The following is a 27,833-nucleotide window of genomic DNA, read 5'->3' on the forward strand; positions in this document are numbered from 1 at the left end:
TGTTCAAGTGTTGCAACAAGTAAAGGAATGTGTTAATAGTTTTAAGAGATTAGGAGTTAGAACTTACATTTTACTTAGAACTGTTTCTGTTAAACTGTGGTACATTTTATCTGTGTAGGTAAGTAGGCAACTTTAGGTTATGCTGAACAAGCTAAGTAAAGGTTTAATAAAGCTCTTCAATGAGGAAGCTGAACTAAATTATTGCAGCTGCGTTAAAACCCCCAAATTTTTAAAGACTCATTATGTATTCAGATTAAGTATTTGTAAGACAGTGTCACTTGTTCACTGTGGCTCAGTGGTAGAGCCTCTGCTTGCCATGCAGAAGGTCCCAGGTTCAATCCCTGGCATCTCCAGTTAAAGGGACTAGGCAAGTGGGTGATGTGAAAAACCTCTGCCTGAGACCCTGGAGAACCAGTCTGAATAGACAATACTGACTTTGATGGATCAAGGGTCTGATTCAGTAGAAGGCAGCTTCATGTGAGAATATTTTATAGATAATGGCTGCATTCAAACAACCAAACGAGTGGGGATGAAATGCATAAAACAATTTCCATAGTTGGTTTGGTCCACAAAGCTTGGTCTCGTGTGCTCTCTCCCTCCAAGATTGAAGACTTCACGTTTTAAAATCACAATTTATGACACCTCCTATCGCAGTTTATGACACTTCTAAATCAGCAGTTTGTTCCTTACCTACCAACCAAGGTTTTAAATCCAGATTAAACCATAGTTCAGAACAATTCATCAGAACAAGTAACCCTGTAATCTTAGAATACGCCAGTCGCAACAAATTGCAATAAGTCCTAAATCAGGAAGTCTTCAGTCTCAGCAAAGAAGGGAGGAACATGAACACATGAAGCTGCCTTATACTGAATCAGACCCTCAGTCCATCAGTCAGTATTGTCTACTCAGACCAGTAGTGGCTCTCCAGGGTCTCAAAAAGAGGTCTTTCACATCACCTACCTTCAACTGGAGATGCCGGGAACACGCAAGCCCACGAGCTTTCGGGTCAGTTCTCATCACAAACTATGGTGTGTTCCTGATGTCTGAAGGCAGCCAGTGAGTTTAACTAACCATCTCAACCAGTCCTGTTTCCCCCTGCCTCCTCCTGCTCATTTAGACTTCCTTTCCCTTGCTGACTTGGTAGTTCTACTACCTAGTATCTTCCACTGCGCCCAAAGCCTCAGAAACCTGCATGGAGCGTCGTGGGCAGTTGAAAGACAAATGTACAATAACAAGTTAATCATAGGCATTAAAGAAAACTGGGGGAAGTAGTTTTGTTTTTTAAAAATTTTACTAGTAAAACAAGCTATATACACTGATGGCACATTCATTAGAAACAATTCAAGTTTATGGTTATATTAACATTACAAAATAACAGTCATTGGTGCCCTTGGAAAAATTCCCTCTGTAAAGTGCAAGTCAGATGCCCACAGGCACAGCCGGCAGCCTTCAGAATAGCTATGAATTTTTTAGCCTTTCACGCCAGCTCAACTTTAGATCTTAAAGAACACTAAATATTCCCATTTGTAAAGAGATATGATGAAGCCTTCGCATATGTATCCTTCTCTACATAAACAAGCAGACCGGAGGGAAGAACAAAAGAAACATTTCTCATTTTCTATGGACAGCAGGGGCTCCAGTGATTTTATAGAGGTCGAACAATATTCATACTTGTACCCAGCATAACTTAAAAAAAAAAAAAAAACCTCATTGGTTTTTCTGCTTGCCTCCTTTCTCTCTCTCAAATTCAGCTATCTGATTAAATATGTTGAGTAGATTCTGAGGCAGGTTTTTCCTAGTGCCACTCCCTGGCTGCTCTTTGCCATTGAGGGCAGCTTCCTCGTCTGCCTCGTCTTTGGCAGGATCTTTTTCTCTGCTCTGAGGTTCTCTCTCTCTCCGACTCCGTGCCAGCTCGGGTCTGCTGTCGGCACTGTACCGGCTGGACTCGTTTATCCAGCGGCTGGTGTACTGCCTGTAGTGCTCGGCTGACTTGGTGGAGTAATCGGACCCTGCTGGAGATGCGGGATACTTTGTTTGGCCTGGGCTGTGCTTCCGATATGGTTCCTTCCTCCCCCTGTCTTTGTCTAACTTTCCCGAATAGCGCGTCTTGTTTCTGTCATCAGACTTTCTGCGATGGGGACCGGCGCTATCCCACCTATCCGAGGGAACTCTGTCTACCTTACCCTGTTTTTCACCTCTGCTACTATTTGCCTGAACCTTGGAGTTGCTACAGGAATCCCTGGACTCTTCAGACCTACCTCCGTAAGCTTCCTCGTCGTCAGCAGAAGTCCTCGAGAGAGAGCAATACCTGTTCCTGTCTCTCCCGTCTGGCTTCTGAGGAGCTAGCCTGTCCTTCTCCAACAGTTTCTCCATTTCATGCTTTTGATTAAGGAAGGAAGCGGAGGTATTGGCTGGGGGAGAATAACAGTCGTCATTCCTGCTCTGATTTAAGGAGCTCCTAGGTGTGTGCTTAGAGCTGCGTGAGGATTCGGACCGGTTCCGATCCCTTTTCTTGTGCTTTTTGTGATCTGAAGAGGAGGAGGAGGAAGTGGATTCATCAGATGAAGTATCACAGGAAGAGGAGGAGGAAGTTGATCTTTTTCTTTTCTTCTTCAACCTAGAAGTTTTAATTAACCATGAGGCACTTGCCAACAGTATCCAAAATTCAACATTTTGGGGAAAGCTCTGCAGTAGATTGCAAAGAATCTTTTGAACTTCTTAACCGTCAGCAAAATTATGTTTTTTTAAAAAGGCTCTTATTGAGGCACAGAGGAGGGATTCGAGCAGACTTTACTTCAAATGTGTAATTATGTGAAGTGCAAGCTAGCTTTTAAATCCGGGTAAGTATATTTGGAAATTTGACTTAGATACCCTATCCCTGCTATGCAGATTTTCTAGGAAACAAAAGCTACTGCATGCTAAAATAGTCTCATTTTGATATGGTATTTGACGAGCACACATCTCCAATAGGAGCTTTGCTCCTATTGTAGTCAGGCATAAGTGTTCAAATTACAAGATGACAAGGATCTTCCCTTCCATATCTATTCAGAGTAGTCCATGAAGAGGTAATGATTTTATTTAGCAATGATTTTCTGGAGTCCTGCAGACTACAAGCAACCAGATATGAGATGTACAATCTCTAAAAAAACCTCTCTCTTTTCCTGCTGCCTTTCTTAGCTGGATCGCATCTTGCTGTGTTTATGAACCCCTCTAAAGCACTATATATGCTGACAGCTCTGTATAAACAGTGGAACTACATCCTTTTTTTTCGTACTGAAGGCTATGGAGACAGATTCAAGAATAGGCCCAGTATTGCTGAATGAATTTAAGTTTATATGCCACAGACTGGACCCAAGTATGATGCAGGAATCTGCCTCCTGCTTCCTGTCTTTCAAGCTGTAGAGCTTGTTCAGTATGTGGTATGAATCAAACAGAGTCTATCCCCCTGTAGTCCTGATCTTTAAAAACCCAACATTCTGACTGTACCCTAAAATGATCTTTAAAACTGCCATTCCACTTGAGACTCCATTTGCCCTACTGGTGCCAAATTTTTAAAATATAATTTACAGTAGCTACAGAGTTCCTGTTTGCTGCAGGATGAAATTCCGGTTTACTTTACTGGTTTCATATATTAGCTACCAGCTTGCTAGCATCACTCAATACCGTCGTATCCAGGTACAAACAGGACTGGTATTAGACTCTATGAAAATCGAGAGGAGGATTTATTTACTGATTTTTAAAAAAATCTTGGAAGAGGCATATTGTTCCCAAATGAGGATGTGCACAAGCTGGAGTCCCCCACACCCACCCAGCTTATTCACATAATTACACATGATGGGTTGTTGTTATATCTGAATCATGCCACAATGAGAGGTGCACATTTTGAGTAAACTTAGAAAGATGCAACTCTGCTTAAGACAGAACCAGAATCAGGCTTTGGTTACGAAACATCATGCTTCATTCCGGATACTTTTTAAGACAGTTTATAAATACCTCTAAAGAAAGCTACGAAAAACTAAACATTGCCAAACATTTTAAGAAGGCAACAAACAAGAATTGCCTGCTATACTTACGGTACCAGACAGCTTATTGGCATGCAGAGCGATGGTCTCAAAGAACTATGGAAGGCTCGCGTAAAGAATGGCATATAGAACAGCGGTTACCTTTTCTCTTCTTTTAAGAGCTTACGCAGTTTTTCCACACTTGTCTCTATTTTCTTCTCTTTCTGTCTCTCTTCTTTAGCAGCTTGTTTCTCTCTCATTTCCAGAGATTTCTTTTTTGAATTCCAACATCAGAAACATTACATCAACAAGCCACAGTGTTAGCCCCACAACAATTTTGCCAAAATTCCATCCCCACCCAGCAACATGCACGGTTTCCACCAACCCCAAGGGCATTGTATCCAAAAGTGATGTTTGAGACAAAATGGGTGCGCATAAATGGACAGCAAAGCATCGAGATGAGCAGGAATGGCATTACGGGTCATTATGTCCAGTATATAACCCCGCAGTTTAGAAGAAAAAATAAAGGCCAAGAGAGTCAGTGGTACCCCATACCCCAATGTAATGACATTAGCAGCCCGGGGGACATGGATGGAAGATTGAAAGGGGGAAAAAAAGCATCAAAAACAGTTGCCCCGTATAAAATAATAAGCCAAGCAGAAGAGGGGAATCGAGGGAAGCGCCATTATTGAAATTTATGTAGCAAAGTGCAATCCAAATTAAAATATAATTGGAAGGGGCCACGTAGGAATACAAACCATTTGGCAACCATACCACAGCCCAGTTTGATGCGTGGTTTACACACGTAATCATATTCCAGTGGGTTGTTGGTGATGAGCAGCGCCAGGGGTCAGACACAGCAGCAACAGTTCCAGTTCCGAGGAAAAGGCATTAGAGAAAAACATACCATCAGTATTACGGGAAAACAGCCCTGACCCTTTCTGCTGTAACTTGAGGCAACTTCCTGTGGGCCGGTTCACCCTCTTTCAGCACCTGGCCCTCCCCCACACCGCAGAGTGACGAAGGTGCAAGAAAGGGAGCCACCATATCTATTTTTAACAAGATGCTCCGGGTGCTTTTTGCTGGCAATGCTACACGGAAACGTGTTGGTAAAAATAGATGCGGTATCCCACGCAGCATGGCAGGGTCGCAACACAGAAGACGGGGGGAAAAAGTACAGGCACGTACAAAGTGACCCTTGGTGTCTTTCAAACATGCACACCATAAATAAATCTAACTGAGAACACCCTGCTTAGCAAACCTTGAAGGCATGTTTACTAATCTTGTGGGTCAGGAATTGTGGTGGGAAATTGTGGCGAGATTCACTCGCTGACCAGCGAGTTGGAAACTGAGCAGGAAATTTTAACTTCCCAGTTCTAAGAGTAACAAAGGATCTCCGGCCTATACTAATTTGGTCAAAACAGGGCACAAAACAAAGGCCTTCTTTGCAGCATTTTTCTGGTTCAGTTGAAACAAAAAACCGTCTGTGCCAGCTGTTATCAGACTTTCCAACACGCTCACTTGGAAGCAAATTCCAGCGACTTCAAATGAAACTTATCCCTAAAAAAAATGCGCTCTTGAACTGCCTCACTTTATAGTACCTGTAACTATCATGAAGCTGCCTTATACTGAATCAGACCCTTGGTCCATCAAAGTCAGTATTGTCTACTCAGACCGACAGCGGCTCTCCAGGGTCTCAGGAGGAGGTCTTTCATATCACCTGCTTGCCTAGTCTCTTTAACTGGAGATGCCGGGATTGAACCTGGGACCTTCTGCATGTTAAGCAGATGCTCTACCACTGAGCCACAGCCCCTCCCAAGAAGAAGAGTTAATTTTTTTAATGCCGACTTTCTCTACCACTTAAGGAAGAATCAAACCGGCTTACAATCACCTTTCTTTCCCCTCCCCACAACAGACACCCTGTGAGGTAGGTGGGGCTGAGAGAGATCTAAGAGAGCTGTGACTGGCCCAAGGTCACCCAGCTGGCTTCGTGTGTAGGAGTGGGGAAACCAACCCAGTTCCCCAGATCAGAGTCCACCGCTCATGTAGAGGAGTGGGGAATTGAACCCAGTTCTCCAAAGAAGACTCCACTGCTCCAAACCACCACTCTTAACCACTACACCATGCTGGCTCACCTATCCAGAATAGGTGGGGCCTAACGTTAAGAGAACTGTAGATGCCACCCAAGTCGGCCTCCTTGAATTCAGTAATCATGATGGTTGTTCAATTGCTTGAGATCTGTTCCCCCCCATCTCTCTGAGCAAGCCTTGCACCCCCCTCCCCCGACCAACAGCAATTACGAAGCAACACACCAATAATTGGTTTTCATAAATAGAGGAACATTCTCCATAACCAATGCATGCATGGGACTGACTGGCAGAGGAGAGCGTATCCAACACCCAATGCACGGTTGCTGTTCTCTAGCATCATCTATCAGTCCACCGAGAGAAAGTAAAGTATCACCTGCATCTGCTTACGAAGTTTCAACAAGGCATCCTCGGCTTCTTGAAACGTCTCGTCTATGCTTAAAGCCTTCTTGTAGTAACTCTCAGCATTTAACAGCTTATCTTCCTCTTCCAACCTGACAAGATGATTGTTATGGCACATATAAGCATCAATTCCACAGTTAAAACTCCCCTAGAACTCTTCCACTTAAGGGAGAATCAAACCGACTTACAATCGCCTTCCCTTCCTCGCCCCACAACAGACACCCTGTGAGGTAGGTGAGGCTGAGAGAGCTGTGACTAGCCCAAGGCCACCCAGCTGGATTCTACATGGGCCAGAAACCCAAGACAGGGATAATAAAAGCAAGGTCACAATACGCTTCTAGGAATCTGATGTCTCATACAACTAAAACTTACACAGAAAAGATCTAAACACGAGGACAAAAATGAGAGATGCAAAAGAGGTACAAGATAAAAGACAGCAGGGTTTGTTTTTAAAAAGATGTCCACCCATTGCCAGTGTGACAAGAACTAACAGAAATTAGTCAGGCTTAGAGATTCTGTCCAGACATTAGGAAGAATTTTCTAACAGTTAACAGCCATTCCTCAGTGGAACAGGCTTCCTCGGGAGGTGGTAAGTGCTCCTTCCCTGGGGGTTTTTAAGCAGAAGCCAGATGTCCATCTGTCAGCAATGCTGATTCTATGATCTTAGGCAGATGATGAGAGGGAGGGCACCTTGGCCATCTTCTGGGCATGGAGTAGGGGTCACTGGAGGTGTGGAGGGGGAGGTAGTTTGAAATTTCCTGCATTGTGCAGGGGGTTGGACTAGATGACCCTGGTGGTCCCTTCCAACTCTATGATTCCCTGGAGGGCCATCTTCAGACGCAAGGGAAGCCTGGTGGGCCACCACTTTCAGCCCTCACTCCTCAAGGGGCAGGTCACCACAGATGTCATTTTCTCCATGCCTTTCTGCCCAGATTTGGGGTCAACCTGAGGGGAAAGGAAGAATCCCTAAAGGGGATCCCAACCTTAAAACCACCGTGGACAAAGAATATTAATATTGGGGAGGGGCCATGGCTCAGTGGCAGAGCCTCTGCTTGGCATGCAGAAGATCCCAGGTTCAATCCCCAGCCTCTCCAGTTAAAGGGACTAGGCAAGGAGGTGATGTGAAAGGCCTCTGCCTGAGACCCTGGAGAGCCACTGCCAGTCAGAGTAGACAATACTGACTTCGATGGACTGAGAGTCTGATTCAGTAGAAGGCAGCTTCATGTGTTCAATATCAGTATATAACCCATCATCTCTACAAGGGACAGAGGAAAGAGTGGGCAGCAAGAGACCGATGAGGTGCATCCTCCTTCACATTTGGCTTGCTGGATTTGGCGATGCATAGTCCCTACCACTGGGCACAGCCACACAGTAGCCTTGTGCAGAGGATCCATTCAGGTGTTGATTTGCTGTGCGGGGAGGGAGAGCAGACATGAGCATGCTGGCTCCCCCCGCATCCCGGCAACTGCCAGATCGTCTGCACTGTGCAAACGTACGGAGGAACTGCCAGCATGCCCACCTCTTCATCAGCAGCGTTCAGAAAGCAGCATCGCTGATTGCAGGGAGAGAGAGCATAAGGGAAGAAACTTCCTCCACGTTGTACACAACGCACAGGTGATTCAACAGTCACGTGGAGGTGGGGCCCATAACCTCATGCCTGTTCTTCCTCCCCGTGAGGCGAGTCACCAGGCGGTCAGCTGCACAGGGCTCGTGCCTTGAGGCATCCACACTGGTGGGGGGGTGGATACTGCAGTCAAGTCACAGCCCACATACGGCGACCACAAAGGGTTTTCAAAGCAAGAGATGAGCAGAGGAGGTTTGCCACTGACTGCCTCTGCGCAACAACCCTGGTGGTTTCCCCTCCAAGTATTAACCAAGGCCAACCCTGCCTTGCTTCCAAGATTTGATGAGCTTGGGCCAGCCTGGGTCATCTAGGTCAGGGCCATCCAAACTACCAACCCCCCCCCCCCTCAAATGTTCTGGCAAGAACGAAAAATGCAAAGCTACACTTACTGGCCTCCCCGTTCAACAAGCGTTTGACAGAGATATTTTCGTGCGTTTCTGTGGGTGGGACAGTTTTCTAAAGCAATTTCAAAATCATCGATTGCCTTATTTAGGCTTCCTTTCGTTGCATATCTAGAAAAAAGAAAAATCATGATGCCAGAACAAGTATTTTACATGCCCTCAGGAATTTTTTTTTAATTCATTTGCAAACTGGACACTTACAGTGCCCCACGGGCTACTAAGGCTTCGACATTTTGTGCATCTATCTCCAAGGCCTTGTTGTACTCATTCATGGCATCCACATGGCGGCCCTCTTTAAAATAATCAACACCAATCATTACGCTAAAAATCAAACACACAGAGAAAAATGTTACCTATCATAACACAACCTTGTGAGGCTTCCGTGTTAATGGACATCAATTTAACCTCAGACACAAAAATACTACACGTAGCAAGAGCGACAAGTTTAAAGATAATTGCAAAGACATCCATTTACTGAAGCTGGTAATAACACCCCCCCTACTTTGTTCAGCTTCTAAATCCATCTCTAGTGTTTATCTATCACCCTTGTGTATTGTTGCCAGCATTTCTGAACATCAGTCTAAAAAGGAGGGGGTGAGGGGTGATTCCTGTCAAAAACGTCAGATCCTGTCAAAAAGATCTGTGCACTCCAGGGGGCATTTTTGCCAATTTTCCTCTCTTGCAGTATCCTCCTCCCCGGGGGGGGGGGGAGCATTTCAGCGGCATTTGGGGCAGCTAGTGGGTAGTCATGTTTCCATGCACGGAGGTTTTAGATGGGAAGGCAAGAACTGAATGATGTCGTCATGACCTATACCTCCTTTCATGTTTTATGCATCATGTACAATGTACAAGTATTCACAACACTAGAGAAGGCTGTTTCAGTGTTGTGAGCTAGGCACACATCGTAAGAGCCAAGTATCATCAAGCTTTAAGAAGGGTTGGTTTTTATCTCCCAATGTTCTCTACCGAAAGGCGTCTCAACCCGGCTTACAATCACCTTCCCTTCCTCTCGCCACAACAGACACCTTGAGAGGTAGGTGGGGCTGAGAGAGTTCAGAGAGAACTGTGACTGGCCCAAGGTCCCCCAGCTGGCTTCATGCAGAGGAGTGGGGAATCAAACCCGGTTCTCTAGATTAGAGTCCACCGCTCTTAACCACTAGGCCATGCTTGGCTGTTCCCTTCATGAGCACCTTATCTCTGTTCCTGATCAACCATGTCAGCCCCAGCCAAGTCTTTCTCTCCCAAATTATGGGCAGAGTTTCCAGCTGCTCAATTCAACATGCATTTACTTGGGGGAAAAAATGACAAATCTGCTCCCAACCTTACATAAACATCTGACATTAACAACGAAGCGTTAGGTACCATTTTAAGGCCCATGAGGCTGACTGCTTTTTCCGCAAGGCAGGGGCAAAATCCTCTTCATTGAAATTTTTGCTGAGGGGGGAAATATCAAGAAACATGTCAAGATGATTTGATTTGACACCAAGTCCACAAAATTTGGGTGGAAAGCACATATTTGGCGTTCAGCTCCCTTAGTAACAAGATGCAATAAAGATTAAAAATACAGGACACTTTGGATTTCCCAGGATTTACGAGAAGGTTCCACATCTCGCAGTCGCCTACGTTTACAGATGCTGACTCAATGGACTCCAAAAGATTCCTGCACTGGTAATAAGGAGGCATCAGGTGTTTTGAGGACAACTACTGTGGGCAAGAAAAATAAACTGGTTCTTGGCTCTCTTCAGCCGCTTCCATGTGACTTGTTGGCCAATTTATTTTCTTATATAGGAACAAACAGATTCATTTAAACCCATTTATTTACTTCTAGTGAGATTAAGGGCCAAACTAGACAGGATAGGGCAACCTATCCTGGATAGGGATAGGTGAGAGGCTGTGGCTCAGTGGTAGAGCATCTGCTTGGCATGCAGAAGTTCCCAGGTTCAATCCCTGGCATGTCCAGTTAAAGGGACTAAAGAGTAGGTGGTGTGGAAGATCTCAACCCAAGCCCCTGGAGAACCACTGCCGGTCTGACTAGACAATACTGACTTTGATGGACTAAGGGTCTGATTCAGTATAAGGCAGCTTCATGCGTTTTAACCAAGCTGCATTTATACATGTTTCTACCCGTTCACATTTAAAGCAGGGGCCATATTAAAATAAATGGCGAAAGCATCGGAGCACAGGGAGGTAAAAAGAGAGGAGAAAGAGCAATGTCGAAATCCCCTCACCCAGGGCCCCAGCCAGGTTTTGGGGGGCCCAGAGCAGAAAGTGACCACAGCCCCCTCCTCCCTAAGCCCAAAACCAGCCCTCTCCACTGCCACCTCCCCTCCTCTCACATACGCCCCACCTGACTGTGCATCTTCCCACCAGCCCTGCATGCACCAACTACTCTCACTTCCTGCAGCTGGGAGTTCTCATGGTGAAGTGCTTGCAAGCATGCAGATGGGGGAAAGGGGCCCAAGAATGTGGCGAGGGGGGGCTTGTCAGCAAGGAGTGGGGGTCAGTGGTGCCAGCCAGAAGCCCCAGGCCCGGGCAGCTGCCCCACCTCAGAGTATGCTGGTGGGCAGCCCTGACCGCCCTCACCCATGCATCCTGTTTTAGGTAACAGCAATATGCCCCCAACCTCCCATTTGAGACATGACAGATGTGTACATGAAAGGTATGGGGATCCCTCCATACAGCCCAGCTCGGCACTGAGTCAGCTCTTCAATTCAAGCGGGCGGTGAGTCAGAAAGAAGAAGAGTTGGTTTTTATACCCCTATTTTCTCTACCTTTAAGGAGTCTCAAACCAGCTTACAATCGCCTTCCCTTCCTCTCCCCACAACAGACACCTTGTGAGGTAGGTGAGGCTGAGAGAGTTAGCAGAGGACTGTGACCAGCCCACATAAGAACAGAAAAAGTGCCACGCTGGATCAGACCAAGGCCCATCAAGTCCAGCAGTCTGTTCACACAGGGGCCAACCAGGTGCCTCTAGGAAGCCCACAAACAAAACAACTGCAGTAACATCCTGCCTGTGTTCCACAGCACCTAATATAGTAGGCATGCTCCTCTGATCTTGGAGAGAATAGGTATGCCTCATGACTAGTATCCATTTTGACTAATAGCCACGGATAGCCCTCTCCTCCATGAACATGTCCACTCCCCTCTTAAAGCAAAGAACATAAGGACATAAGAAAGGCCATGCTGGATCAGACCAAGGCCCATCAAGGTCACACAGTGGCCACCCAGGTGCCTCCAGGAAGCCCACAAGCAAGATGATTGCAGCAGCATCCTGCCTGTGCTCCACAGCACCTAATAGAATAGCCATGCTCCTCTGATCCTGGAGAGAATAGGTATGCTTCATGACTAAGCCCAAGGTCACCCAGTAGGCTTCATGTGGAGGAGTGGGGAATCAAACTCGGTTCTCCAGATTAGAATCCGCCGCTCTTAGCTACTACACCATGCTGGCTCATTTGCAAAATGAAAGGTGTTCATTAGATGAGGTAGCTCAGGAAAAAGGTAATCAAGATCAGGAAGAGAAGTGTTGTTTTTTTCTGGACCGTCGCTTCTAGAGGTAATGGGAACCCCGCCCCCACAATTGTCAGTCAACAATCATGCAGATAAAATAAGCCACACCAAGTTGTAAGAGAAGATAGAGATGATTCCTCGCTTACCTTTCGAGTCTTCTCATTAAGGACGGTGGGCTGGATTCACTCAGTCCTAGTTTGCCTACCAGAAACTCAACTACTGCTGGATTGGTGAAGCCCAAGGAGTGATGCAGAACTTTTTCGAATGTTTCCAAACCACTGGATATTTCAACGCTCCTCCTGGGGGTGGGGGGAGAGAGAATTATGAACATCCTCCTCTCTGCTCCCAACCTAATATTTTCTCCACTGTATCAAAGAAAGCAAGAGGGGCTAAACGGCAAGCTGCTGTTGAAGAAGTTCTTTGATGAAACAGCCACAAGACATCTAATGGGCTTCAAGCCTCTGTGTTCTAGATGCTGATCTAGAGAGAAAGATGCTTCTTCCTGTTCCCTCCAACTTGCCACTTTTGGGCTAGTCTCTCGTTTTAGAACATAAGAAAGGCCATGCTGGATCAGACCAAGGCCCATCAAATCCAGCAGTCTGTTCACACAGTGGCCAACCAGGTGCCTCTGCAGCAGCATCCTGCCTGTGTTCCACAGCACCTAATATAATAGGCCTGCTCCTCGGATCCTGGAGAGAATAGGGATGAATCATGACTAGTAGCCATTTTGACTAGTAGCCATGAATAGCCCTCTCCTCCATGAACATGTCCACTCCCCTCTTAAAGCCTTCCAAGTTGGCAGCCACCACCACATCCTGGGGCAGGGAGTTTCACAATTTAACTATGCATTGTGTGAAGAAATACTTCATTTTTTTCAGTTTTGAATATCTCACCTTCCAGCTTCAGCAGATGATCCCGAGTTCTGGTATTATCAGAGAGGGAGAAAAGCTTCTCCCTGTCCGCTCTCTCCATACCATGCATAATTTTATAGACCTCTATCATGTCTCTGCCTTAACCGCCTTCTTTCCAAGCTAAACAGCGCCCTGTTTTCTGCACCCTGATACTGAGCCTCCTTGGCCTTCTCATCATTGCCCATTTTGTTGTGTTGCCTTCGGCGTCTGCTCCTAGCGGTCTTTTCCAGAAATGCCTACTCCAGAGACCTCAATAATTAAGTAATCACTGCACTGCAAAAGCATATTCTCCTTACTTGTAGAAGGGGGGAAAGGGTATACCAGTTGCACACCTGTCAGGGACAGCAAGCAGGCTAATTATGCATCTTTCCTTGCAATCCACTTTCTAAATTATTTATAGCAGACCTTGCCTTAGATAGTCTGCTGTTTGTACTGATCCCCAATTTTGCAATCCTAGTCCTACTGCATTGCTCATTGTTGCTTTATGCTGTCTGATTGCCATCTTTTTATCCTGTAATCCACCTTCCATCTCAGCGGACTTTAAATAAAGATAATATAAAGATGTGTGTGTGTTATGTGCCGTCAAGTCTCTTCCGACTCATGGCGACCCTATGAATGAAAGTCTCCAAAATGTCCTATCTTTGACAGCCTTGCTCAGATTTTGCAAATTGAAGGCTGGGGCTTCCTTTATTGAGTCAATCCATCTCTTGTTGGGTCTTCCTCTTTTCCTGCTGCCCTCAACTTTTCCTATCATGACGGTCTTTTCCAGTGACTCTTGTCGTCTCATGACGTGACCAAAATACGACAGCCTCAGTTTAGTCATTTTAGCTTCTAGGGTCAGTTCAGGCTTGATTTGATCTATAACCCACTGATTTGTTTTTTTTGGCAGTCCACGGAATCAGTAACACTCTCCTCCAACACATTTCAAAGGAATCTATTTTCTTCCTATCAGCTTTCTTCACTGTCCAGCTTTCACACCCATACATAGTAATAGGGAATATGATGGCATGAATTAATCTAGTCTTGGTGGCCAGAGTCACATCCTTACACTTCAAAATCTTTTCTAGCTCCTTCATGGCTGCCCTTCCCAGTCTCAATCTCCTTCTAATTTCTTGGCTGCAGTCTCCCTTTTGGTTGATGGTGGAGACAAGGAATAGAAAGTCTTGAACAATTTAAATTTCCTCATTGTCAACCTTAAAGTTGTGTAATTCTCCTGTAGTCATTACTTTTGTTTTCTTGATGTTCAGCTGTAGTCCTGCTTCGGCACTTTCTCTTTTAACTTTCAGCAGTAGTTGTTTCAAATCTTCACTATTTTCTGCCAATAATGTAGTGTCATCAGCATATCTCAAATTATTAATGTTACTCCCTCCAATTTTCACTCCACCTTCATCTAAATCTAATCCAGCTTTCCTAATTATATGTTCTGCATATAGATTGAAGAGATAGGGAGATAAAATACATCCTTGTCTGACACCTTTGCCAATTGGAAACCATTCCGTTTCTCCATATTCTGTTCTAACTGTGGCCTCTTGTCCAGAGTACAGGTTGCGCATCAAAACGATCAGATGTAGTGGCACACCCATTTCCTTTAAAACCAGCCATAGCTTTTCATGATCCACACAGTCAAAAGATATAAAATATAAAGATAATAAATATAGAAAGCCCTAGGGAGGCGGTGAGCTCTCTCTCACTGGCAGTCTTTAAGCAGACTCCGCTCTTAACCACTACCCCACGCTAGCTGCATGAATGGGCTTTCCCACTCATTCCAGCAGAAGAAGCATGATCATTTCTGCAAAAGGCCTAAGGTAGCGATGCATTTATGTGTGCGCCCACACACGTTGTCCCCTTGCCCTGAAGTGAATGGGAAAGATCATATAACAACACAACACAACACAAGACTTTATTGGCATATAAAAAGGAAGAACATACATTTGGCTAAAACCGAGTACAAATAAATAAAATAAATAAAATTGGATAAAACCATCCCAAATCAGCCATTAAGGAAAGCTACGCACCATTCACGATACCTGATTGCTAGCTGTAAGAACCTTGCCACTGATTCAATTATTTTTGGGTTTTTCTGTGGTCATAAGATAGGATGTCCTTATTTCACCAGAGAGCCATTCCCTGTTTACGAACAGTGGGTCAATGAACTGGGATCGGCTACAAGCATAAAAGCAACAATTGAAAAGGACATGCACAAGGGATTCAATTTCACCATTCCCGCAGGGGCAGACTCTGTCCGCAAATGGGATTTTATTAAATCTTCCATATAACAAGGCGGAGGGTAGTGCATTTAGCCTGGCAAGCATATATGCTCTACACTGTTGCGGTGCAGTTAGACACGTAAAGTATAGTGCTATATGTTGTCTATTTGGCCGGAAAGATCATATATAGACTAACAGCGTATGTGCTTGCAACTCCTGCCTATACCAGAAGTCACTGAATTGAGTCTAGGGTCTGGAACTCAGTACACCTGAATGTCTGTAGCGGTGAAGCCAGCGAGCACCAGCATCATCCAGGGAGGGTTATAAAACTACCAGCTCTATGCTTCGGGCTACAGGGAAAGGGGTTTCTCTCCCTCCTTTTAAACAAAGACCAGTGCGTGCCAAAAGAATTCTCGATCAACTAAAGGTAAAGATGCAGGTCATTCAAATGCCGTACCTGTAGTGCAGAGGCAAGTCTTCCGAGCTGATTACTCCTAATTTGGTACTTGCCAGGCTGGGAGAAAGAGCAGAGCTGTGCAGCGACACGGTGAGCTTTTCGTGATAGCGATCGATATCCTTGATGGCAGCTGTCAAAAGAAACAACAACACTCGGTTTAAATGAGCAGATCACCCATCGAGTGTACCGAGAGCAAATACGTAAGAGGAGGTCGAGTAGAGAGGGAGCAAAAGGTGACGTTGGAAGTCACTCACCTTGGATGAGGTCACCCGTCTGATAATATGATAAGGGGTCGCCGTGGCTGCTATGGGAAGGCACATCTCTCAGTGGGCAAAGTGCCTAAAATAAAAACCAATAAAGAGTTATCCAATATCATATGAACAGAAGAAGAAAAAGAGTTGGTTTTTATATGCCGACTTTCTCTCCCACTTAAGGGAGACTCAAACCGGCTTACAATCACCTTCCCTTCCCCTCCCCAAAACAGACACCCTGTGAGGTAGGTGGGGCTGAGAGAGCTCTAACAGAGCTGTAACTTGCCCACGGTCACCCAGCTGGCTTGATGTGTAGGAGCGGGAAAAACAAATCCAGTTCACCAGATTAGCATCCGCCGCTCATGTGGAGGAGTGGGGAATCAAACCCAGTTCTCCAGATCAGAGTCCACCGCTCCAAGCCTCAGCTTTTAACCACTACACCTGCTGGGTGAGACCAGCAGTCCATCTAGTCCAGCATCCTGTCTCACACAGTGGCCAACCCGTTCCTCTGGAGGTCCAACAGAAGGGCACAGAGGCCGAGGCCTCCTCCCTGATGTTGCTTCCTGGCACTGGGATTCACAGGCTTGCTGCCTCTGAATGCGGAGGGAACTAGCCACTGACATACCTTGTCTAATCCCCTTCTAACACTGTCTGTGCCTGTGGCCGTCACTACATCCCCTGGCAGTGAAATCCACAGTGTAAATTCATTTGTTGTGTAAAGCAAAACTCCCTTTTGTCCATCCTGCATCTACTGCCCAACTCAAAAGGCGCCCCCAAGTTCTAGCATTTTGGGAGAGGGGGGAACAAATTGTCTCTATCAAACTCTCTCTGCCCTGTACATAACGTTATAAACTTCTAGAAGTCCCCTCTTAGTCACATGAACCTGCCTTCTACTGAATCAGACCCTTGGGCCATCAAAGTCAGTATTGTCTACTCAGACCGGCAACGGATATCCAGGGCCTCAGGCAGGGGTCTTTCACATCACCTCCTTGCCTGGTCCCTTTACCTGGAGATGCCGGGGATTGAACCTGGGACCTTCCGCATGCCAAGCAGATGCTCTACCACTGAGCCACAGCCCCAACCCTATTGTAGCCCCAGAAGAACTTAGCTGTGGCTTCACCCCATTGTTGGCCTAGAGCTACCTCTGAATTGAGCAAAGGTGCCATCTCTAGTTGATGCTGTCATGGTGGCTGAAACAGCTACTTGCAGTTTGGTTTTGTAGTCATCTCTTTTCTAAACTGAAAACTCCCAGACTCTTCAGCCTTTCCTCATCGACAAGGTGCTCCAACCCCTTAATCATGACCAGTATCAATTTTTACTAGCAGCCATGAATAGCCCTCTCCTCCATGAACATGTCCAGTAGAAGGCCTCTACGCCTTCATGCTAACCTCTTATTAAGAACAAATGCCTTGCTGAGACAGCAAAATATCCTCTAGCTCGCCGTCTTTCAGGACTCTGAACTATTCTCTGTCCCATCTCTCCCATCTACACTCCCCAAGCAAACCACCTCCACTTAGTTAATAAGTGAATTGTTGCAGAGGAAGGCATGTTTTTCTAACAGCTGTGCCAAGAGCCTTGGAAGAAGCAAACTGTCATCCTCTGACTTACGGTGATTTCTAAATCTGCCACCTCCCGGATGACGCCACTCCGCAGGCAGAACAGCACCATGAAAAAACCAAACTCCCGAATAGAACTAATTCGTCCGATCACTATGTCTCCACGTTCAATATCACGGAAAAACAGCTCTCTCCTCTCTGCACAGGGAATATCCATGAACTGCTCCAAAGGAGGCATAGTAGCGTAATAATCTGCAGAACAGGGAGCGGGGAAAAGACTCCTGTGTAACCACTTTTTTAAATATGTGTAACCACTTCTTAAAATATGGTAGCTGTTCCACAAAGTAATTTTTGGAGGCATTTAACATCCAGCCTGACGAAGAATCCTGGGAACCTGTATTCACTATTTTGCGATATTTTGATCAGTCCTAACAAAAAGGTAAATACGATATTGCTGGTTTGGGTTTTTTTAAATAACAGAAATATTATTTGTACATACAATGTAAATGGCTATCATTTCAGAAAAACCTTTTAGAACACAAAGAAAACACCTCTGAGCTGATCCATTTTAATAGAAAAGGGTATTAAGGTCATCTATTTATTTATTTTCTATTTATTACCCTGCTCTCCCTGGCCAAAACTGGGCTGAGAGCGGCTTACAAAATCTACATTTAATTATGAAATTCATGGCCTTTGCAAGATGAACAAGTTATTCACTCCTGGGTTAGAGGATTCTGTATTGCTTCTGCAAGACAGTGGTTAATCTCTAAACGAAAAGGTGATTAGATATATCCTGTCTAACTCTTACTTGGAGAGCACTTCTAACTTTAGACGTGTGAGAGGCTAGCTAGGAGGAGTTACTCAGCGGCAAGAAAAAGGACACCCGATACAGATCCACAGGCTCTCTCTGTTAAGTCCTACATTCGTTGGCTTAATCCATTCATTAACTGTTCTTCAGGACAGAGTTCCAGCATAAATTAGTCTAATTTGGTAGCTATTCAGGAAAATCATACCATTTTTCAACCACAGAAACGTCCCACTGAACCATAAAAGACTACAAAAATTAATCTCACACCCCTCCCCAAATTTAGAAACAAGGCCCTTAATCCTAAGGATGTAATTACACAAGCAGTCAAGGATAGAACTGCTTGTGTTCTCTCTGAAGAGCAGCTACCCTAAATATCGTTTTTAGCCAGGAAGTCACGGCCGATTGATGGTGAACCTGTAAGCTTTTCAAGGAGAGAGATGTTCAGAGGCGGTTTTCCATTGCCTGCCTCTGCATAGCCACCGTGGACTTTCTTGGCGGTCTCCCATTCAAGCATTAACCAAGGCTGACCCTGCTTAGCTTCCAAGATCTGAGACCTCTATCTTCAGCCAGTATTTTTCTTCCTTTTACTTAAAAAAAATCATCTTGAAAATATTACCGTGCCTTATTTCCCCAATCAGAATCAGTGTCTGCCATTTCTCAACCTTTTCACTTTTTAGTGTTTCTGCATGCAGATTTTCACACCTCTATCTGTTTCTTTCCACTTGACAGAAAAGATGGGTAGAATCAGAGGCAAGTGAGAAGATCTCTGGCCAAAAAGCATCCGGCTGTCCTCAGCCAGGGCCAGGGCCTTTTTGGCTCTGGCCCCAGCCTGGTGGAAAGGAATGGGGAGACAAATCCAGTTCACCAGATTAGCCTCCGCCACTCATGTGGAGGAGTGGGGAATGAAACCCTGTTCTCCAGATCAGAGTCCACCCCTTCCATAAATGTACTATTTGCTGTTATAGCTAAGGGTGCCTGGTTTTAATGCTGCTTATAGCTGTATATTTTATTGCTGTATATCTATGGATTGGTTTTAAATTGTTTTAATATGGTTGTTAGTGCCTCTGAGCTTAGCTGGGCCAGGAAAAGGCGGCCTATAAATCCAATTAAGCAAATCAAATCAAGAGGGGTCTGTGGTGGTGTACAGAGGCTTTCCCAACACGTTACAGGAGCAGTACGCCAGCGGTCTCTCACATTTCATCATTTTCAGCATTTCAAAGTACTTTTCCCACACCAAGTCTCAGAAAAGTTCCAGCCACCGGTACCAACAATTCTTGAATGCTGGATCCAAGAAAATTTTGAATGGGCTGCAAGAGCGTGATACCAAAATGATAGTCCTTCTAAGTGAGAATATAGGTCATATAAGATTTTTATTTCCTAATTTCTCCCCTATGCTTCCAATGTTTCCCGTTGTCAGTAAGAACAGAGAACACTCCCCCCCGAGCCCTTCATATTTATGATGAGGATATGACACTAGAAGATCATACAGACATATACATCTTACAAATTTTATTGTGCCAGTGAAAGTGTTACCTTCATTTTCTTCATTTGCTTCTGTTGTTGTTGGCACATTTGTTTTCCAAGAATGAGAAAAAAGGAGATCAGCTTTTTTAGCAATGAAGTGCTGTATTTCAACGTTATCTATTCCTCTTTCTTTCCTGAAACAGCAAACACAAGTGAAATTTTGTGACTGTGAATCAGAAATTTACAAGAAAATACTTTGACGGGTTACTTCATTTTCTTCTGTATCTCCTTCCCCGTACTATTTCCTCTTTCTCATCTTCTGGCAGCCCCCGTATTCTCTCCCCTTTCTATGCTTTCTTCTTTCCTTGCCACTCACCAACCAACCTTTCTTTTATTTGCTGTCCCCCCCAACCTTCAGTTTTGCCCTGATCTGGATGGCCCAGGCTAGCCTGATCTCATCAGATCTCAGAAGCTAAGCAGGGTCGGCCCTGGTTAGTATTTGGATGGGAGACCACCAAGGAATACCAGGGTTGCTGTGCAGAGGAAGGCGCTGGCAAACCACCTCTGTTAAGTCTCTTGCCATGAAAACCCCCCAAAAGGGGTTGCCATAAGACGGCACTTTACACACACAATCTTCAGTTTTATTTATTATTTGTTTACTTCATTTATACCCCAGCTTTCTCCCCACTGGGGACCCCAAAGTAGCTTACATGATTCTCCATTTTATAGGAGGAGGAGGAGGAGTTGGTTTTATATGCCGACTTTCTCTACCACTTAAGGGAGACTCAAACAGGCTTAAAATCACCTTCCCTTCTCCTCTCCACCACAGACACCCTGTGAGGTAGGTGGGGCTGAGAGAGCTCTAGGAGACTAGCCCAAGGTCACCCAGCTGGCTTCATGTGTAGGAGTGGGGAAAGAAATCCAGTTCACCAGATAGGCCTCGGCCGCTCATGTGAAGGAGTGGGGAATCAAACCCAGTTCTCCAGATCAGAGTCCACCGCTCTTAAGCACTATACCACACTGGCTCCTTATAGCTGCCCTTAAGATATATTGAGAGAGAGAGACTGACCCAATGCTTTCTTGGCGGAGTGGTGATTTGCACTGGCTCTCCCAGATCCTAGTATGACACTCTAACCACTACACTGGCTCTCAGCTTTCCCTCCTTCGCTCCCACTGGCAGCCTCACCCTGGGAAAAGTATGGCCAAACTGCAAAAGTCATGCAGTAGCAAGTCAATCGGGTAAGCTGTGCGGTGGCCAAGGCTGAGCCTAGCCAAGGTTGTGTGGAGGCTGCTGCTAGCCAGGCAAGTTGTGTGACATCAATCACTCAGTTGACTTGGACAAATTGCATGGCAGCAAGTTGTCTGGTGGTTGGTGCTGGATCTTGCCCCGCTGAGTGTTCCTCCAGGCCAGGATGGAAGGGAGTAGGGGTGGAGTGGGAGGCCAAAACAGTCCTGGAAAGGGCCCTGCCCCTCCTCCACGCCTTTTAATGATGCCAAGGTTTGAAGGCTGACAATATTGCTATGGCTGCCTAACAATACCCACAATGGTTTGATTCCCCACTCCTCCACATGCAGCCTCCTGGGTGACCTTGGGCTAGTCACAGTTCTCTCTGAATTTTCTCTGCCCCACCTACCTCACAATGTTGTGGAGAGAGGAGGGAAGGAAAATGTAAGCCGCTTTGAGACTCCTTAAAGGTAGAGAAAATCGGGATATAAAAACCAACTCTTCTTCTTCTTAAGAACATAAGAGAGGCCCTGCTGGATCAGACCGAGGCCTATCAAGTCCAGCAGTCTGTTCACACAGTGGCCAACCAGGTGCCTCTGGGAAGCCCACAAACAAGATGACTGCAGCAGCATCCTGCCTTCTTCTAAAATGCTGTGATGGTGAATCACAACTAGCAATTTAAACAAATTACTGACTGCAAAGTCAAACCCACAGCCATATATACCAACATATATTCATCACATGGGGGTATGACATCACACATCATCATGACCCTGGTGGTCCCTTCCAACTCTATGATTCTATGTAGTGTCCAACAATTTGGTTCTACTAATGGGCCCACCAAATCCTATGAGGAAAAGTTGAAGGAGTTGGGTATATTTAGCCTGAAGAGGAGAAGACTGAGAGGGGATATGAAAACCATCTTCAAGTACTTGAAAGGCTGTCATATAGAGGAGGGTGCCGAGTTGTTTTCTGTTGCCCCAGAAGGTCGGACCAGAACCAACGGGTTGAAATTAAATCAAAAGAGTTTCCATCTAGACCACTGGTTCCCAACCAGGGGTCCGTGGACCCCCAGGGGTCCGCGAGAACTAAATTAAGGTCCGTGAAACAAAGTTATAAACCCATCATAAATTAGTATTTTCAATTAAAAGTTCTCTATTATAAAAAAAATTCAAATATAATTCTAAGTTTAATAACAGTTATGATTAAAGTTTATTTTCGAATTCTCGGAATTTTTATTTTGAACCTTGGGGTCCCTGCACTGAACAAAAAAGTCCTAGTGGTCCCTGGTCAAAAAAAGGTTGGGAACCACTGGTCTAGACATTAGGAAGCATTTTTTAATAGCTAGAGAGGTTCCTGAGTGGAGCAGGCTTCCTCGGGAGGTGGTGAGCTCTCCTTCCCTGGAGGTTTTTAAGCAGAGGCTCGATGGCCATCTGTCAGCAATGCTCATTCTGTGCCATTAGGCGGATCAAGAGAGGGGGGGCATCTCGGGCATCTTCTGGGCATGGAGCAGCGGTCCCGGGGGGGTGGGAGGGTGGGGGGAGGTAGTTGTGAGTTTCCCGCCTTGCGCAGGGGGTCGGACTAGATGACCCCTGGGGGCGCCTTCCAACTCCACGGGCTGCCTCCCTGGGCCCCGCCCCTTCGCCGCGAGGCCCCGCCCACCCCCAGGGGCGGCGGCGCGGGCTCCCCCCTCACCTGGCGGGAGGCAGCGCCTCCAGTCCGGCCCCCCCGGGTGGCAGGAGGCCGCGGAAGTCGGGGTGGTCGCGCTGCTCGGCCCGGAGGAGGGAGAGCAGCGCGGGCCCGTGGGAGCCGAGCGCCTGGCGGAGCAGGTCCCGCTCCATCGCCCTCCCCGAGCGCCGGCGCCGACCCGGAAGCACAACCTTCGGACGGGAGGAAAGGGGCGGAACTGACGTGGCGCTGCGACTTCCCCTGAAGCCGGAAAGCCGCCACGGCCGGAAGGGGAGGGTGGGTGCGGTCGCTCTAGCATTCACCGTCTCCATGGTACAGCCGGCTGAGGCTTCGTATGGAACGGAAGTCGGGGGGAGGGAGCTTTGAGTGGCGGAAGCGCGGGCCCTGCGCCGCTTGCGGGTCGCTCCAATAAGACCCTTTGCGCGCGGGAGGTTTGGCCTTGGATATGCTGCTCTCTGGATGCGCATCTTCCCCATGGGGAACAGGTGCATCTGCAGTAGTAGAAAAGGGCCAGAGTCCAGTAGCACCTTAAAGCACTGGTTCCCAACCAGGGGTCCGCGAGAACTAAATTAAGGTCTGCGAAACAAAGTTATAAACCCATAATAAATTAATATTTTCAATTAAAAGTTTTCTATTATAAAAATATATATTCAAAGATTATTCTAAGTTTAATGTTTAACTAACAGTTATGATTGAAGTTTATTTTCAAATTCTTTATTTTGAACCTTGGGGTCCCTGCACCGAACAAAAAAGTCCTAGTGGTCCCTGGTCAAAAAAAAAGGTTGGGAACCACTGCCTTAAAGACTTAACAAAAATATTTTCTGGCAGGGTATGAGCTTTCGTGAGCCACAGCTCGCTTCTTCAGATCAGATTTTTGTTAGTCTTTAAGGTGCTACTGGACTCTTGCTCTTTTCTACTACTATAGACGCACATGCACTAACAAAAATATTTTCTGGCAGGGTATGAGCTTTCGTGAGCCACAGCTCGCTTCTTCAGATCAGATTTTTGTTAGTCTTTAAGGTGCTACTGGACTCTTGCTCTTTTCTACTACTATAGACGCACATGCACTAACAAAAATATTTTCTGGCAGGGTATGAGCTTTCGTGAGCCACACCTCGCTTCTTCAGATCAGATTTTTGTTAGTCTTTAAGGTGAAGATTGAAGAAGTGAGCTATGGCTCCCAAAAGCTGATACCCTGCCAGAAAATATTTTTGTTAGTCTTTAAGGTGCTACTGGACTCTTGCCCTTTTCTACTACTGCAGACAAACACGGCTACCCACTGGGAATTATGTGCATCTATAGAGCGGCAAGAAAGAATCAAGAAAGCTGACAGGAAGAAAGTAGGTTCCTTTGAAATGTGGTGTTGGAGGAGAGTGTTACGGATACCGTGGACTGCCAAAAACAAAAAACAAATCAGTGGGTTATAGATCAAACCAAGCCTGAACTGACCCTGGAAGCTAAAATGACTAAACTGAGGCTGTCGTACTTTGGTCACATTATGAGAAGGCAAGGTTCACTGGAAAAGACAACCATGCTAGGAAAAGCTGAGGGCCACAGGAAAAGAGGAAGACCCAACAAGACATGTAGTAGAAAAGAGCAAGAGTCCAGTAGCACCTTAAAGACTAACAAAAATATTTTCTGGCAGGGTATGAGCTTCTTTAGATACCAAAGAAGTATTTGAAGAAGTGAGTTGTGGCTCATGAAAGCTCATGTCCTGCCAGAAAATATTTTGGTTAGTCTTGAAGGTGCTAATGGACTCTTGCTCTTTTCTATTACTGCAGACAGACTAACACGGCTACCCACTGAATTACCAACAAGACATGGACTGACGCAATAAAGGAAGCCACAGCCTTCAATTTGCAAGATCTGAACAAGGCTGTCAATAGGACATTTTGGAGGACTCGGAAGCGACTTGACGGCACTTAACACACACAGGGAGCGGCAAATCCAATGCAAAACCTTCCATGCATAAATGGCCGGTTTTGGTGCCGCTGGATCGCATCTAACTGTGTGGCTCAAGGCTTTTTCCTTTTTGACATCTCTGGCATTTACTCGTACCCCGTACACCACTTTATCAACTTCTGTTCTCTTTTCTCACCCATTCCTTGCAACCATCTTTTGGAAGAGCATGGGCACAGCTTTCCTTTGCGATTTATACAGCCCAAAATTGCGAAGGAAAGCTGTGCCTGTGCTCTTCCGAAAGACATTTGCAAGGATTAGGCAAGAAAAGAGGTGGTCTAGTGGTTAGGAGCGGTGGAGTCTGATCTGGAGAACCGGGTTTGATTCCCCACTCCTCCACATAAAGCCTGCTGGGCTAGTCACCTCGGGCTAGTCACAGCTCTCTTAATTCTCTCAGCCCCACCTACCTCACTAGGTGTCTGTTGTAGGGAGAGGAAGGGAAGGAGTTCTAAGCCGATTTGATTCTCCTTTAGAAGGGTAGAGAAAGTCGACATTTAAAGCCAACTCTTGAGCCGCCTTGCTCCCTGATCGCAAATGCCTTCCGTCTCACAGCACAGAGATGCTGAAAAACTGGCTCACAGTTCGAGCATGTATAGGATTACTGGAAGGAAGCCCCATTGATTTCATTGAGCTTTACACCTAAGTAAGTGTGTATAAGTTGCCTGCCAGCCTTAAAGTTCAATAAAGTATTGCAAGCTGACTTTTACTCCTATAACGATTAACCTTACTTTTTATACTTTATTCTATATGCAATATGGATATTTTATTTATACTTTATATGCAGAATTTGCTCCCCAACCCACCTTAATTTTTTTTTTTTGTAACATCTGTCTGATAAAGGGTTCTGTAGAACTAATTTTTGGCCTCAGTAAAAGGTGTATTGCATGATTTTGTTAATATTAAGTTACAATGCAGTGACGTTGAATCTTCCGTTGGTGTTCAGAAAACACAGAGGCATTCAGTCTATCTTTCAGTATATTAAACCTGTTTTCTTATCCACTTATTTACAGTAATGTAGATTTAGTATATTAGATTGCTTCCACACATATTTTGCTCCCGTTTGGCATCTACACTGGAGTGGGGTTTTTTGGGGGGAGTATTCACAGGATGTCCTCCCCCAATCATCAATTTAACATGTTTTCTCCTGCTTTGCCTTTCCCAAATCAGATTTGATGTGTTTTTGGAAAGACTGCAAAGTGCCTTTCCATGCAATGGAAATGGGAAGGTGGCGGTGCACATTTTTGAAGGCCGTGCCCACATTGGCACCGTTTTCCTTGTCTGCTGAGGGCAGCTGCCATTTCCCTCTGACACTGTCAGAAGGCTTTCTGCTGGCTTAAAAAATGGGGGAGGGGGAACTCTGAAAGGCAGGTACAGTAAAATAACAAAATCTAATGTGCTAACATACACTTACACACGTGGAAGCAAGCAAGGCACAACATCTTCAAATCAGTGTAAGTGCCAAAGCAGCAAGGTAGTCCGTGGCCCATTACTAGTCCTGATGGTGTTATTTGGCCACACTTGGAAAAACTTGTGCCAGGTGGTTTTAGGCAACTCTTATAGGAATTTGGACCACTGACCCCCTGGCCAGTATAAGCCAATAAAAAACATGACCCAAATGATGATTCTCAAAGAAGAGCAAGATTCCCCTTCCCAACTGACATCACTGAGAGCAGTTGATTGCTTTGCTGGAGGTTGAGATTCAAAACAGATAAAAGGAAGTATTTCTTCATACAACACATTGTTAAATCGTGGAACTCCCTGCCCCAGGATGTGGTTATGGCTGCCAACTTGGAAGGCTTTAAGCAGGGTATGGACAGGTTCATGGAGGAGAGGGCTATTCATGGCTACTAGTAAAAATGGCAACTAGTTATGATGCATACCTATTCTCTCCAGGATCAGCGGAGCATGCCTGTTATATCAGGTACTGTGGAACGCAGGCAGGACAATGCTGCTGCAGTCATCTTGTTTGTGGGCTTCCTACAGGCACCTGGTTGGCTACTGGGTGAACAGACTGCTGGACTCGATGGTCCTTGGTCTGATCCAGCATGGCCTTTCTTATGTTCTCATGTTATGTTAAATGCAAAAGTGCGACCTCCAGCTTCTCATGAACACATGAAGCTGCCTTATACTGAATCAGATCCTGGGTCCATCAAAGTCAGTATGGTCTACTCAGACTGGCAGTGGCTCTCCAGGGTCTCAAGCATCTTATCTTGGGAACAGCAGACGGGTTTGTATGTGTTTGATCTGGAACGCTCTCTTGTTATTCTCCTCTCCCCCTTGGCCTGTCCCAGGGACCTGCCTTTAAAGGTCCAAATAGCCCTTCCTTGGGCATACCCAGCCTTCCTCTGAGGAAGAGCAGTGATGTGCTCCTCCCTTTTCTCTCCTACTGGGCTGGTAACTCACTCTTCCCTTGCAGCTGCCCTCCCTCCTGTCCTATTGGTTATGCCAGAGCTTTGGTGGAATAGGCTGCTGGTCCCCGCCCTGGTTCTTCCCTGGCCCTGCTGTTGGGATTACTTGCCCTGGTGCAGTGTGGTGTAGTGGTTAGGAGCGGCGGACTCTAGTCTGGAGAACCGGGTTTGATTCCCCACTCCTCCATAATGTACAATTTATGGGGGAATGGGAGGTGTGGAAGTGTTACTGTGAGAAACAATTTTTAATGGGGCCGCTTAAAGGATATCCTTTGATTTAATCCCTTTGATAACTTTGAATTATGAATTTATTAACATTTAAGATACTGAATTAATAATTAGATGAGATAAGTCAGGATAACTAAGAGTTAACAGGATAGGGATTAGAGTTGTTAGCAAAAGTATATAAAATTAATTTAGGATGGAAGAGGAAGAGGGGGGAGTCGCTTTATACTTTAATTACTATAATCATTTACATTTTATTTTTTGTTTGATTTTAAATAACTGTTTTATATATATGTTAATGAAATTAAGAAAAAATAATAAAAACTTTATTAAAAAAAAAAGATTCCCCACTCCTCCACATGAGCGGCGCAACGCTAATCTGGTGACCCGGGTTGGTTTCCCCACTCCTCCACATGAAGCCAGCTGGGTGACCTTGGGCTAGTCACAGTTCTCTCTGAACTCTCTCAGCCCCACCCACCTCACAAGGCGGCTGTTGTGGGGAGAGGAAGGGAAGGCGACTGTAAGATGGTCTGGTTGTACTTTAAAAAGGTAGAGAAAGTCGGCATATAAAAACCAACTCCTTCTTCTCTGGCCCCACCCTGGTTTCTGCTGAGGTTGCAGAGGCTGCTATCTTCTCTGGGCCGCTCCAGT

General features: G+C 45.7%; 1 protein-coding gene and 1 non-coding gene across 2 annotated transcripts; both read right to left on the reverse strand.

The window, feature by feature from the left end:
• Window positions 1-1,707: 1,707 nt before the first annotated feature.
• On the reverse strand, window positions 1,708-22,744 carry TTC14 (tetratricopeptide repeat domain 14). The gene is made up of 12 exons (XM_056849673.1): window positions 22,597-22,744; window positions 19,746-19,870; window positions 17,457-17,656; window positions 15,852-15,936; window positions 15,598-15,727; window positions 12,169-12,321; window positions 9,878-9,949; window positions 8,717-8,836; window positions 8,504-8,626; window positions 6,465-6,582; window positions 4,164-4,273; window positions 1,708-2,617 (listed from the first exon to the last, which is right to left on the reverse strand). The coding sequence occupies exons 1-12, from the start codon at window positions 22,740-22,742 to the stop codon at window positions 1,708-1,710; spliced, it is 2,292 nt and encodes a 763-aa protein (XP_056705651.1). The 5' UTR covers window positions 22,743-22,744.
• Window positions 5,744-5,814, reverse strand: TRNAV-AAC (transfer RNA valine (anticodon AAC)). Its single transcript has one exon. It is a non-coding gene; the product is annotated as a tRNA-Val (tRNA).
• Window positions 22,745-27,833: the final 5,089 nt, after the last annotated feature.

The sequence above is a fragment of the Euleptes europaea genome, chromosome 5 (assembly GCF_029931775.1).
Source record: "Euleptes europaea isolate rEulEur1 chromosome 5, rEulEur1.hap1, whole genome shotgun sequence".
Lineage (NCBI taxonomy): Eukaryota > Metazoa > Chordata > Lepidosauria > Squamata > Sphaerodactylidae > Euleptes > Euleptes europaea.

Bases quoted from the DNA above. Each gene is read 5' to 3' on its own strand.
- TTC14 (XM_056849673.1), bottom strand. From the start codon at position 22,742: ATGGAGCGGGACCTGCTCCGCCAGGCGCTCGGCTCCCACGGGCCCGCG. The intron at 15,728-15,851 runs GTGAGTGACTTC...TTCTTTTGACAG, and splicing joins GACGGGTGACCTCATCCAAG to CTGCCATCAAGGATATCGAT. The intron at 12,322-15,597 runs GTACGGCATTTG...CCCCACCCCCAG, and splicing joins GACTTGCCTCTGCACTACAG to GAGGAGCGTTGAAATATCCA.